This window comes from Malaya genurostris, chromosome 3, assembly GCF_030247185.1.
Source record: "Malaya genurostris strain Urasoe2022 chromosome 3, Malgen_1.1, whole genome shotgun sequence".
Lineage (NCBI taxonomy): Eukaryota > Metazoa > Arthropoda > Insecta > Diptera > Culicidae > Malaya > Malaya genurostris.
In genome coordinates, this window is record NC_080572.1 from 94227184 (window position 1) to 94241940 (window position 14757).

At 35.6% G+C, this 14757-nt stretch overlaps 1 protein-coding gene across 2 annotated transcripts in view; it reads left to right on the forward strand.

Annotated features, from left to right (window-relative positions):
* The window catches only part of LOC131434444 (dynein beta chain, ciliary), a 69785-nt gene that overhangs the window by 24486 nt on the left and 30542 nt on the right, over positions 1-14757 (forward strand). The window contains exons 2-10 of one of the 2 annotated variants that reach the window (XM_058601162.1): positions 844-1040; positions 1169-1299; positions 1377-1832; positions 1906-2058; positions 2127-2300; positions 2374-2411; positions 12543-13058; positions 13115-13380; positions 13433-13884. In XM_058601162.1, the coding sequence (XP_058457145.1) occupies positions 928-1040; positions 1169-1299; positions 1377-1832; positions 1906-2058; positions 2127-2300; positions 2374-2411; positions 12543-13058; positions 13115-13380; positions 13433-13884 (2299 nt within the window). In that variant the 5' untranslated portion in view covers positions 844-927. Of the gene's footprint in view, positions 1-843; positions 1041-1168; positions 1300-1376; positions 1833-1905; positions 2059-2126; positions 2301-2373; positions 2412-5295; positions 5381-5453; positions 5492-12542; positions 13059-13114; positions 13381-13432; positions 13885-14757 lie in introns of those variants that run through there. The other variant, XM_058601161.1, reaches the window with a different exon arrangement.

Here is a 14757-nt window from a genome sequence, read left to right on the forward strand (position 1 = left end):
TATTTTGCAAAAACCCGTAACAAAATAAATATTTTCGGAATGGGATTAATTAATAGATGCAGAAAAACGATGTCATTTCAAAATCCAAGATGGCGACTTTCGGTGTACTTCAAAGATCCGTACCAAAATTGATTTTTTCGAATTAGGGATTGATGAGCAGATGTCGGAAAACGATGGTTGAAGTCGTTTCAAAATTCAAAATGACGACTTCCGGTTCGATATTTTCCAAAACCCGTAACAAAATGTGTATTTTCGGAACGGGATTGATGAAAAGATGTAGAAAAACGATGGTTGAAATCATTTCATAAGATGGCGACTTTCGGTTTATATATACTTTGCAAAAACCGTATGACAGGAAACGATGCAAAAATATATTGTGAAGATTAGCAACGAATATGTATATACCGAATGGTTTGTAAACAATTCGATAGCAACCTATGGGACCATAAGTACTTTCATTTGAGCCTAAGTTTGTGAAAATGGGGTTTTTCAGAGGGTAGCTTTCGAGAAAAACATAAGATGCGTTATTCCCCGAGATGCGTTTAGTTCTATCTACCCCTACATTACACCCTTGAGTCAATTGAATAATAATTATCCGAGAGAAGCGAACGCACTTGGAACCTACAATCAGCACAGGATGCATAGTCCAAGCACTTAGAAATTCCTTCTAAGATACCCGAGTTTTCTTAATTTGTACTTTTTGTTTTCAAGCTTGACACGACAATATGGGAAAGAGAATAACTTATTTCCTAACCCTTTTCTAGGTCGAGCATCTGGAGAAGCAGCAAATCTGATCCGCCTCATTTTACCAATGAACGCCATCATTTCCTTGTATCATTCCAGCAGATCCAGAGCTTTCACATACCAGGATAACAGCACCCAATAAATTATTCTATTTATTCGTACTGCACGCTATACTGAAAGAGAATGGATGGAGCCAGTGGAAGCAGTAACTCGGATCCTCGATTCGAATTTCTCGGTTCGTTTGTGCAGAAAACGCTTAAGCTGAAACCGGAAAAATGGCACCGTTTAGTCACACTGTAAGAAGCAAACTCCTAAGTCTTTTACTATAGCTGTAATTCATAGCTTTCTGACTGCCTTTATTACATTATTCTGTCTAAAGCAATCCAAACTGAAATGATTTTTGTTCTTTTTCTTTAATTTGCAGCGAAGAGCACAAAACAGTTTTGAAGGAGTTTTTTGATAATCAAACTTCATTAGTATTGATTATTATACTCACACCATCTGCACAGTTGATTCCGCTTGTCAGTTTTCCGATGGCACAGTTAAAAAATAAAGGTAAATTTAACCGATAGTATAATTTCGTTAGTCCTTATTGAAAATGATTTTTAATTTTTTTATTATTACCCATCCAGGAGTTTACTTCGTTAAAAAGAACACAGTAGAAGTTCCCCGCGAGGGCTGCAAGGATTGTTTAGTTGTAGGAGATTTAGCAACACGCACCATCGATCAGCTGTCGTGCCTCGTAGATGAGATTTTCGTTCCATTGTTATCGAACTCCGACAACCACCAAGGGTGGCCGGAAATGGTTGCACAAGACGTACAAAAGCAGGTTCACAGCCTCAAAAGCACCGTCTATCAAGTCCAGGGTCAAGTTAGTGGACAAACTGTTCTACCAATGCCCGTCGGAGTTGATAAATGTGTGCAAACCGCAAAAGAACTAGTTGTCAATGCGGAATGTTCAATCAATCTCTACCTCAAGAGTGCGATCGAAGGTGTCGTCATCAAGTGGGCCACCCAGGTGAACGACGTAATGCTCGAGTCCAGTGGAAACGCCTTCAACGGTGGACAGAACCCAGTACCGTCTGTTGGTAAAAAAAATATACGTTACTTCAAATGTAAGCAACAGATGATCAGTTGGGTTACGTTTTACTCTGTCCACAGAAATCAATTTTTGGAACAACAGGCTAAAAAATCTCACCTACATCTACGAACAGCTACGCCACGAACGAATTCGAAGTATGGCATTGATTTTGGAATTCACCGATAGCGCATATTATCCTTGTTTTAAAACACTGTTTAAAAATGTTGTCACCGGTAAGTAATGGTTGTTCGGCAAAATAAGTTTCTTTAGAGAATACAAAATTCCATAAATTTTTTTTCAGCACTGGCCGAAGCACGTGATATTACACTTTATCTGAACCCTCTCACGCGACACTTCCAGCAACTGGAGGACACCGAATTTTCCGAGTGTAGAGTATTGCTAAAGCCTCTGATGCACGTGGTATGTCTAATTTGGTCTAACTCTCTGTATTACTGTCACTCGGCCAAATTGATTGGTAAGTCTAGTTCTGTTTTGTTGTTCTGATTGCTCTGTTGCATCTTGACGCCTATTCCTATATCACCCTACAGTACTGCTGAGGCAAATTTGCAACTTGATTATACAACAGGTACGGATCTATTGCGGTGAATTACAAAGTTAGTTTTTTGTTTGCGATTCAGGGATTAGTCATCTATCCATTATTATTACTGTTTTTACGGTTCCGAAATTGAAGATCGCTAATTTTTAAAAACTCATCAGTTTCATTACAGCAAACAACAGCACGGCTTTTTTTCTCTTTTTTGTAAAGATTCAAATAAACTCAATTGCTCACACCATAAAATAAATTATTGACCTATCATGCAACATAGATATGGTAGATATCAGTTTATAGAAAAGTTAAAACACTCAGATGCAAAAAAATAAAATAAATCTTTGTACCTCTGTAATAACTGTCTGCTCCCAACCCAACGAACGAAGAGGAGAGATTATGATTGTGAATAGTTGTGACTTGCTGTTACTTGCGATGTATAATCTTCCTTGACTACCAAAGCACTATTTGTTGTTGAGGTATTTTTCGCAATCGAATTGTAAATTTTAAATTAATCTCATTCCCTTATGAGTCTTTCGGTAACAACTGGATCTCGTGGTCTTTAACAATGCTGTAAAACTTCAATTTCAATTCAATTCAAATCGAATGTGTGGTGCTATTAAGGGTGAAATTAATGAGAGACCGATTGCTTTCAACGAATTCTATAGCGCGTCTCGTCAAAGAACACTTGCCAGCTGGCAAGCTTCTTGGGATAAAGATGATCTGGGTCGGTGGATGCATTCAATTATTCCTAAAATATCGACAAAGGCATGGTTAAGGGGACTGGATGTGAGTAGAGACTTCATTCGTGTGATGTCCAGACTCATGTCCAATTACTACACGTTAGATGCACATCTCCTTCGAATTGGACTATCCGAAACTAATCATTGTGCTTGTGGCGAAGGTTATCGCGATATTGATCATGTCATTTGGACATGCGTGGAGTATCGTGATGTCAGATCTCAACTAATAAATTCCTTGCGTACTCAAGGTGGACTATCTAATATCCCAGTTCGCGACATTCTTGCTTGTCGTGAACTTCCTTACATGAAACATTTTTATCATTTCATTAGGTCCATTGGAGTTCCCATTTAAATTTTATTTCATGTTAGACTGTTTTCTCTTCCATGAGTTCAACCAATAGCCAACTATATGATATTGAATAAAAGTGATGAACTGATACAAACAAACCTAAATAGTTATAAGATCATGTACAAAATAAATGTATTTTATTTAATGTAATTTTTAATAGCAAATCGCTTGATAAAAACAGTATTTAGACTAACTAATGAATACCATCATACTAATATGATATTCGAAATGTATTAGGTTTAAAGTACTATGTAAATACTGTCCCAGAAAGTATGGACGCACTTTGATTTCGCTGTAAATAATTCACAAGTGTTAGATATTCAAATTTTATTCGATATACTGATAATATTAGACTACAACAACAGAATATTATTCTCAACATTTGCTACTTAGCCATTGTAGACTAGCTGGCGCACCTTCTTGCGAACGTTCCTCATCAAATTCCGTACAGACAAGTATTGACACTTTTTTCCAATCTTTTTCGAACTGTTGAATGGTTTCGGCTGCCGAGACATGCTTCCTAAGATGTGCCTTCGTTAATGCCCAAAATTCCTCAATTGCTCGAAGTGTTTAGGCATCATCCCGTCCTTCATTCATTTTTCTCTCTACCGAAGCTCAGTTTAACCACCGTCAATTTATTTCTTGACGTAATAAAATATCTTTTAAAATTGAATGAGAGAGCGGCCTTCAAGTAAGGTTCATGTGAACATTCGAACTGGTTAAAGATAATTGATGAAAGGTAAACCTGAAATATCAATTACAAAATAAACATAAATTAATTGTTCTCTCTTTCAGTTTTAATTTTTATTATTTTTAAAGACATCTCAATACATTTCAAACTGTCGAAATTATCGATTTTAACTTGCTGATGATAATTGAAAACTCAAATCAGAACCGTCACCCTCTATTCATCATTATGGTCGGGGAAAGTTTTGTGTTATCGAGTTGATGTTTATGCCTATACATTCTCACTTGCTCACTACCCAGAGTGAAGACAGCGAAGACAATGAAAAAGGCAGACTACTGGGCACTACAAACCGAGCAACAAAAGTAAAATGAGTGAAAAGAGATAAGCTGCCAGTCAACGGCCATAAATTTCATTTTCATCCAAAAAATATTCGATTGAAATGAAGTTTTATCGCACTGGTCGTAAATGGTCCTCAAAAGTGAGATAACTAAGTCATTACAAGTTCCTATCTCATGTGTCCCCGTGTGTCTATGATGACATTTGGTCAATAGAAAGGCGTCGACTGGGTGCTTTCGCCTTATGCGTTAGTAGTAGAATGAGAGGGTGCGCGATGGCTTATAAGTTCAAGCCCATCCTACTTGGCAATATTTATCATTTCCAACATATCATTCTGCTTTTTTATTACATTATTTGTTTTACGCTGCATTGTATTATATTATATAAAACTTCATTATATTTATTTGTGTAACATAAATATATTATTTTTTATTAAGTTATATATAATTTTTAATATAATTCGTTTTATTATTATTACTATTATTAATATTTCTATTATTATTGTTATTGTTATTAGAAGAGACATATTCTATTTCCAGTAGTGCTGCGACGAAAGAAGAGACACTGACACTGCGACATTTACGATTATGTATATATATATATATATATATATATATATATATATATATATATATATATATATATATATATATATATATATATATATATATATATATATATATATATATATATATATATATATATATATATATATATATATATATATATATATATATATATATATATATATATATATATATATATATATATATATATATATATATATATATATGTATTGTAGAGTGTAGAGTATTGCTAAAGCCTCTGATGCACGTGGTATGTCTAATTTGGTCTAACTCTCTGTATTACTGTCACTCGGCCAAATTGATTGGTAAGTCTAGTTCTGTTTTGTTGTTCTGATTGCTCTGTTGCATCTTGACGCCTATTCCTATATCACCCTACAGTACTGCTGAGGCAAATTTGCAACTTGATTATACAACAGGTACGGATCTATTGCGGTGAATTACAAAGTTAGTTTTTTGTTTGCGATTCAGGGATTAGTCATCTATCCATTATTATTACTGTTTTTACGGTTCCGAAATTGAAGATCGCTAATTTTTAAAAACTCATCAGTTTCATTACAGCAAACAACAGCACGGCTTTTTTTCTCTTTTGTGTAAAGATTCAAATAAACTCAATTGCTCACACCATAAAATAAATTATTGACCTATCATGCAACATAGATATGGTAGATATCAGTTTATAGAAAAGTTAAAACACTCAGATGCAAAAAAATAAAATAAATCTTTGTACCTCTGTAATAACTGTCTGCTCCCAACCCAACGAACGAAGAGGAGAGATTATGATTGTGAATAGTTGTGACTTGCTGTTACTTGCGATGTATAATCTTCCTTGACTACCAAAGCACTATTTGTTGTTGAGGTATTTTTCGCAATCGAATTGTAAATTTTAAATTAATCTCATTCCCTTATGAGTCTTTCGGTAACAACTGGATCTCGTGGTCTTTAACAATGCTGTAAAACTTCAATTTCAATTCAATTCAAATCGAATGTGTGGTGCTATTAAGGGTGAAATTAATGAGAGACCGATTGCTTTCAACGAATTCTATAGCGCGTCTCGTCAAAGAACACTTGCCAGCTGGCAAGCTTCTTGGGATAAAGATGATCTGGGTCGGTGGATGCATTCAATTATTCCTAAAATATCGACAAAGGCATGGTTAAGGGGACTGGATGTGAGTAGAGACTTCATTCGTGTGATGTCCAGACTCATGTCCAATTACTACACGTTAGATGCACATCTCCTTCGAATTGGACTATCCGAAACTAATCATTGTGCTTGTGGCGAAGGTTATCGCGATATTGATCATGTCATTTGGACATGCGTGGAGTATCGTGATGTCAGATCTCAACTAATAAATTCCTTGCGTACTCAAGGTGGACTATCTAATATCCCAGTTCGCGACATTCTTGCTTGTCGTGAACTTCCTTACATGAAACATTTTTATCATTTCATTAGGTCCATTGGAGTATTTAAATTTTATTTCATGTTAGACTGTTTTCTCTTCCATGAGTTCAACCAATAGCCAACTATATGATATTGAATAAAAGTGATGAACTGATACAAACAAACCTAAATAGTTATAAGATCATGTACAAAATAAATGTATTTTATTTAATGTAATTTTTAATAGCAAATCGCTTGATAAAAACAGTGTTTAGACTAACTAATGAATACCATCATACTAATATGATATTCGAAATGTATTAGGTTTAAAGTACTATGTAAATACTGTCCCAGAAAGTATGGACGCACTTTGATTTCGCTGTAAATAATTCACAAGTGTTAGATATTCAAATTTTATTCGATATACTGATAATATTAGACTACAACAACAGAATATTATTCTCAACATTTGCTACTTAGCCATTGTAGACTAGCTGGCGCACCTTCTTGCGAACGTTCCTCATCAAATTCCGTACAGACAAGTATTGACACTTTATGGAGACAAGTGAAAGTTATCGCCATTCAAAAACCGGGGAAACCAGCTTCCAATCACAACTCATATAGACCCATTGCGATGTTGTCCTGCATCAGAAAATTGTTCGAAAAAATTATTCTACGACGTCTCGACACTTGGGTCGAGACGAACGGTTTGTTGTCAGATACTCAGTTTGGCTTCCGTAGAAATAAAGGGACGAATGATTGCCTTGCATTACTTTCGTCTGACATCCAAATTGCCTTCGCTCAAAAGCAACAAATGGCATCTGTATTTTTAGACATTAAAGGAGCATTTGATTCAGTTTCCATTGATGTTCTTTCAGACAAGCTTCACCAAAATGGACTCCCAGCGGTTATAAATAATTATTTGCACAACCTTTTGTCAGAGAAACACATGCATTTTTCACATGGCGATTTGGCAACACTCAGAAATAGTTACATGGGTCTCCCGCAAGGCTCATGCCTCAGTCCGCTCCTCTATAATTTTTACGTAAATGACATTGACAGCTGTCTAGTAACCCCATGTACACTAAGACAATTGGCAGATGATGGCGTGGTTTCAGTTACTGGACCCAAAGCTATTGATCTGCATAAACCATTGCAAGATACCTTAGATAACTTGTCCGATTGGGCTGTTCATCTTGGTATCGAATTCTCTGCGGAGAAAACAGAGTTAGTCGTCTTTTCAAGAAAGCATGATCCCGCGCAGCTTCAGCTCCATATGATGGGAAGAATGATCCAACAGGTTATAACTTTTAAATACCTCGGGGTGTGGTTCGATTCCAAATGCACGTGGAGAGGACACATTAGGTTTCTGATAACAAAATGCCAACAAAGAGTAAATTTTCTTCGAACAATAACAGGATCTTGGTGGGGTGCTCATCCGGAAGATCTAATAAAATTGTATCAGACAACGATACTTTCAGTGATGGAATATGGATGCGTTTGCTTTCGTTCCGCTGCAAACTCTCATATTATCAAACTGGAGCGAATTCAGTATCGTTGTTTGCGAATTGCTTTAGGGTGCATGCATTCGACACATACAATGAGTCTTGAAGTTCTGGCGGGAGTTCTTCCATTAAAAGATCGATTTTGGGAGCTTTCATCACGCCTGCTAATAAGATGTGAGGTGCTGAATCCCATGGTAATTAATAATTTCGAACGACTAGTCGAGCTTCGATCTCAAACAAAATTCATGACAGTATATTTTAACCATATGTCACAGGAAATCAACCCTTCAAGATATATTCCTATCCGTGTCAGCCTCCTAAATGTCCCTGACTCAACTTTATTTTTCGATACATCCATGCAGCGCGAAGTGCGTGGAATCCCGGATCATCTACGTTCGACGGAAATCCCAAAAATATTTTCAAGTAAGTTCAGGCATATTGACTCTGAGAAAATGTTTTACACGGACGGATCGCGAATTGAAGAAGCGACAGGGTTTGGTATGTTCAACAATAATGTTTCGGCCTCATTTAGGCTTCAAGAACCTGCATCTGTTTATATAGCAGAGCTAGCAGCAGTTCATTATAGTTTGAGTGTAATCGTCACATTAATTCCAAACCATTATTTCCTCTTCACAGATAGTCTGAGTGCAATTGAAGCCATTCGCTCAAACATGACTGGCAAGACTGAACCGTTTTTCCTGGGCAAAATAAAACAGTGCCTGAACGACATATTGAACAATAATTATCTAATCACTATAGTCTGGGTCCCGGCTCATTGCTCCATTCCTGGCAATGAAAGAGCCGATATTTTAGCCAAACGTGGTGCTATTGAGGGTGAAATTTATGAGAGACCAATTGCTTTCAACGAATTCTATAGCTCGTCTCGCCAAAGAACACTTGCCAGCTGGCAAGCTTCTTGGGATAAAGATGATCTGGGTCGGTGGATGCACTCAATTATTCCGAAAATATCGACAAAGGCATGGTTCAGGGGACTGGATGTGAGTAGAGATTTCATTCGTGTGATGTCCAGACTCATGTCCAATCACTACACGTTAGATGCACATCTCCTTCGAATTGGGCTCTCCGAGACTAATCATTGTGCTTGTGGCGAAGGTTATCGAGATATTGATCATGTCGTTTGGACATGCGTGGAGTATCGTGATGTCAGATCTCAACTAATAAATTCTTTGCGTACCCAAGGTAGACTATCCAATATCCCAGTTCGAGACATTCTTGCTTGTCGTGACCTTTCATACATGAAACTTATTTATCATTTCATAAAGAAAACTGGAGTTTCAATTTAATAAAGGCCCCTTTCAAAACTTAGTTCTGATCCCAGCTGCGTCCATGAGTTCAACCAATAGCTAAATTAGAATAAAAATAATGTAATGATACAAACAAACTCGAAACAGTTTATGAAATTATTAACAAAATGTCTGAAAATAACAGCTTATTTTATAATTTATAGAAGTTAATCGTTTGGTTCAAATAATATTTCCGAGTAGATATCATAATTAATGACGAGTACCTAAGATGATATTTAAGTAATAAGAGAATATGTTTTAATAAATGCAAAACGTTGTGACTATGTTAGAATTAAATTAGGATAAGAATATTATGTAAAAGTGATGCTACGGCGAAGAAAAACTTATGTAAACTGCCTTAAGAAATAAACGTATTTATGAAAAAAAAAAAAGTATTGACACTTTTTTCCAATCTTTTTCGAACTGTTGAATGGTTTCGGCTGCCGAGACATGCTTCCTAAGATGTGCCTTCGTTAATGCCCAAAATTCCTCAATTGCTCGAAGTGTTTAGGCATCATCCCGTCCTTCATTCATTTTTCTCTCTACCGAAGCTCATTTTAACCACCGTCAATTTATTTCTTGACGTAATAAAATATCTTTTAAAATTGAATGAGAGAGCGGCCTTCAAGTAAGGTTCATGTGAACATTCGAACTGGTTAAAGATAATTGATGAAAGGTAAACCTGAAATATCAATTACAAAATAAACATAAATTAATTGTTCTCTCTTTCAGTTTTAATTTTTATTATTTTTAAAGACATCTCAATACATTTCAAACTGTCGAAATTATCGATTTTAACTTGCTGATGATAATTGAAAACTCAAATCAGAACCGTCACCCTCTATTCATCATTATGGTCGGGGAAAGTTGTGTGTTATCGAGTTGATGTTTATGCCTATACATTCTCACTTGCTCACTACCCAGAGTGAAGACAGCGAAGACAATGAAAAAGGCAGACTACTGGGCACTACAAACCGAGCAACAAAAGTAAAATGAGTGAAAAGAGATAAGCTGCCAGTCAACGGCCATAAATTTCATTTTCATCCAAAAAATATTCGATTGAAATGAAGTTTTATCGCACTGGTCGTAAATGGTCCTCAAAAGTGAGATAACTAAGTCATTACAAGTTCCTATCTCATGTGTCCCCGTGTGTCTATGATGACATTTGGTCAATAGAAAGGCGTCGACTGGGTGCTTTCGCCTTATGCGTTAGTAGTAGAATGAGAGGGTGCGCGATGGCTTATAAGTTCAAGCCCATCCTACTTGGCAATATTTATCATTTCCAACATATCATTCTGCTTTTTTATTACATTATTTGTTTTACGCTGCATTGTATTATATTATATAAAACTTGATTATATTTATTTGTGTAACATAAATATATTATTTTTTATTAAGTTATATATAATTTTTAATATAATTAGTTTTATTATTATTACTATTATTAATATTTCTATTATTATTGTTATTGTTATTAGAAGAGACATATTCTATTTCCAGTAGTGCTGCGACGAAAGAAGAGACACTGACACTGCGACATTTACGATTATGTGTATATATATATATATATATATATATATACATATATATATATATATATATATATATATATATATATATATATATATATATATATATATATATATATATATATATATATATATATATATATATATATATATATATATATATATATATATATATATACATATATATATAGTAGCATAGCTTATTGGTTCATATATTATTGTTTTATAATATAGTATATTGTATTGTATTATATTATATAATGTTATACGGTTTTGTATTGTATTGTACTATATCTCTTTATATTATATTATAATAAATTATCATTTAGGGGTTAACAAAATTTTGTGCTAGGGCACATAACCGTTTTTATTATTTTTACGTTTCGTCTTTGACTCATCAGTGCAGAGCAGTTCAAATTGAACTGCTTAGTGCTAAACTCGGCAGCTCAATTTGAACCGCTAAGCAGACGTAAAGTTTCTGCTATTTACAGAACACTTTTTGTTTTGCAATGGAGTGCAATGTCTTTTCTGACGTGCCGAACGAAAACGTGTTTTCGACTATTTATGGCCGATGCAGGTTTGGTCATTTAGGAGTTAGCCAAATTTTGTGCTGCACTGATGAGTCAAAGACGAAACGTAAAAATAATAATAAATTATATTTTATATTTAAATGTTAAATTTGAATGAAGTTGGAGAATAGGTTAGAAGGGGACCACCAACCAGGAAATCTCATATCCGTGCACGGAAAGTCTATAGAAGCATGGTGCTTGGTTCTAGTAGTTTTTGCACCATGCGTTTCCTATCAATATAACTTCAATGGAGATGCATAGTTGATTGTTAATCAAACATTGAGGTCATCTACGTTTAAGAAAATTAAACCGAATAACTTTAACGCGAGTGTAAACCAACCCGATAATACCAAAATCATCCCAGATTATTTTCAAATTTTTCGGTGGCGTAGTTTATTTAAAAAATAAATAAAATGGACATCAATCGAATCTCACTATCTCAGTCAATAGGCCTGAAACAATGTCTCCAGTCCAATCTCTTTCAAGATGGTATAAAAATATGAATCCTCTTAGGGGGCAGATTTCACACGCTCACCTGGCTATCAGAGTTGGTCGGTACTCAATCGAAAACTAAAAAACTATTATCTGTACCCGAACCGAGCCTGAGATTAATTTTTCTTTCAATCCCGAACCCGACCAGTACCCGATGAAAAAATTAAAATACTATCTGACAGGAACCCGAAAAATCTTCCGAAACCCGACCAAATTTTTTATCCCGTACCCGTTGAAAATGAAAAACTACGGGTTCGGCTCGGATTGCGGGTTCAACTACCCGAAACCAGACCATCTCTACTGGCTATAGCCTTTACATGCAGGAATACCTGAAAGAACGTCTGTTGGCTCTCCTCAAGCGGCACAATTGTTCTGTTTTGACCGAAGTTGTCATTCCACCATTAATGAAAAAAGTCATAAATGATGTGCTACGAATCCAGGTGGTACCCGATTAATGTCCAATGAAAAATATAGAGCCATTGTCAAGTGGAACCTCAAGTAGAGACTCGAAAAAACAGTTTTCAGTGAGATGCACCGAACTTACTTAACAATGTCAACAATGGTGGTAATATTAATCAACTATATTCCCTTCAATATTTCACCTTGTAAAATTCTTGAATTTGTTAAACAAGTTGAATTGCGACGCTCAAATAAATTACGTCATCTAATTCTTTCTAAACTTATCTATAGGCAAAACGATTTCTCGACCCATCGTCCATCTTTCACACCGACATCGATGAAGCAATGCAACGCATATCACTTTCGATCCAAATTCTCAAATACTTCCGGACCGTATACGATGAATACAAGGACAACATTGCTCCGTTCTTCCGAGAACGTCCGGTAGTCAACTGGACATTTCACCCGAATGCTGTATTCGAACGATTTAATGCATTTCTCGAGCGTCTCTTTACCATACAGTGGTTCTTCAATACGGTCATAGAGTTTTTAAAACTCGAGAAGGTTGAAATCGGAGGACTCAAAGGACGGGCACTGAGTGCCCGCATAACCGGAGTATCGGTGGAGTTTAACCAATGCTTCTCGGTATTTGCTTCCAAAACATATGATGTGCTGGATCCTGATGATCCGACGTTCAAAGAGGATTTCGTCAAGTTCCAAGATCGTATACTGGAACTAGATTTGAAGCTAGCTGCCATTCTATGCCAGGCATTCGATGATTGTCACAATTTGGAAAGTGTTTTCAAGGTACATTTTGAATTTCATGATCAAATTAAACTGTTATATTTGCATTAATATTGCAGTTGATCAGCATAGTTGGAACTGTTTTGGATCGCCCGAAAATCAGAGAAGAGTTCACGGGGAAGTATCGACAGATTCTATTCATGATTGACGACGAATTAAGTACATGTGAAGACATTTTCGATATGCAAATGGAACATTTTCGCAAAAGCGGTCATATTTTTGTCGATCGCAGTGCACCTCCCGTTACAGCAAGTCTGCGCTGGGTTCTGCAATTGACAAACCGCATCACTACTCCGATCAAGCAGTTTCAAACTTTGCAGCATCCGTAAGTTGTTAGTTATCGCATGTTGTACTTCGTAGTATCAATTTATTTTCAGCGTCGTCCAATCCGATGAGGGACAGGAGCTTATTTTTCGCTTCGAAGAACTGATCAGAAAACTAAAAGAGTTTGAAAAATCCATTTTTGAAGCCTGGGCGGCCACGGTAGAAGAAATCATCGAAGAAAACCTAGACAAACCGTTGATCGTGAGGAAACGGGATTGTTCGGAGCTTTCACTAAACTTCAGCGCACATTTGTTCTCTATTTTGCGCGAAGTACACTATCTTCGGTTGATGGAGAAAGACAACATACCGCAGCGAGGATTGGAGCTGTCCGACAAGAGTGACGTTTACCGATCCTACAATCTGAATCTCGAGAAAACGGTCGAATGGTACAACAAAATTAGACGCAACTGCACGGAAGTGGAGCTGGAACTGATCAAGGATGAAATTAAAATGATCGATGAACTGTTAGAGAGGGCCATCAACGAACTCACGTGGAACTCGGAAGGTGAGCGCATAAGCCTTGTAGTCTGTGTTGTTGTTGTTATCACTACTTTTAATTTAATTATTGTCATATTTTTTATCACTATTATTATTATTATTATTATTATTATTATTATTATTATTATTATTATTATTATTATTATTATTATTATTATTATTATTATTATTATTATTATTATTATTATTATTATTATTATTATTATTATTATTATTAATATTACTATCATTAACATAATAACTATTATTACAAGCTCCCATTGGAGAAATCCAGAAATTAGTAGCAAAAATGGTGAAAACATCAGGATAGATTTGCTCCGATTTGGATTGAACTTCGTTGACGTGCAATGGCATAACAAACTATCAATTCTGCACGGACAGAGAGACGGATTGAAGAATAATTCCCTGAGCGGGTGAAAGGTTTTCCTTGTTCTCCAGTTACATTCAAACCAAGCAAGAGAGAGAGAACTGATGTTTTCACTCAGAGCACTCCTTGGAAATTAAAATAATAAATAAAAAATCAGCTAAAAACACTTCTGATATGTTCACTACTGTGCTCCTAATTTTATCTCAAAGGTTTTATATTCATCCTATCGTTGATCCTTTATTCATCCCATAAATTAGCAATGGCGACAGCAATCAAAACCAAAATATTGCACTATTACACTCTCAGGTTCAAAATGTCAGAATTTTAGTTAAAAGGGCCTTATGCCAACTACGACACAACACACGATATTTTTTAAAACAGTTAGGAATCATTTCGATGTTTAAAATTTCTTGGATCGTTTTTATTACCTTTCGTTTCAAATTTAAAATTTTACTCTGCATTTGGAGAACTTAAAAAAAACAACAAAAGGATTGTTACTATTTAGGCATTAGC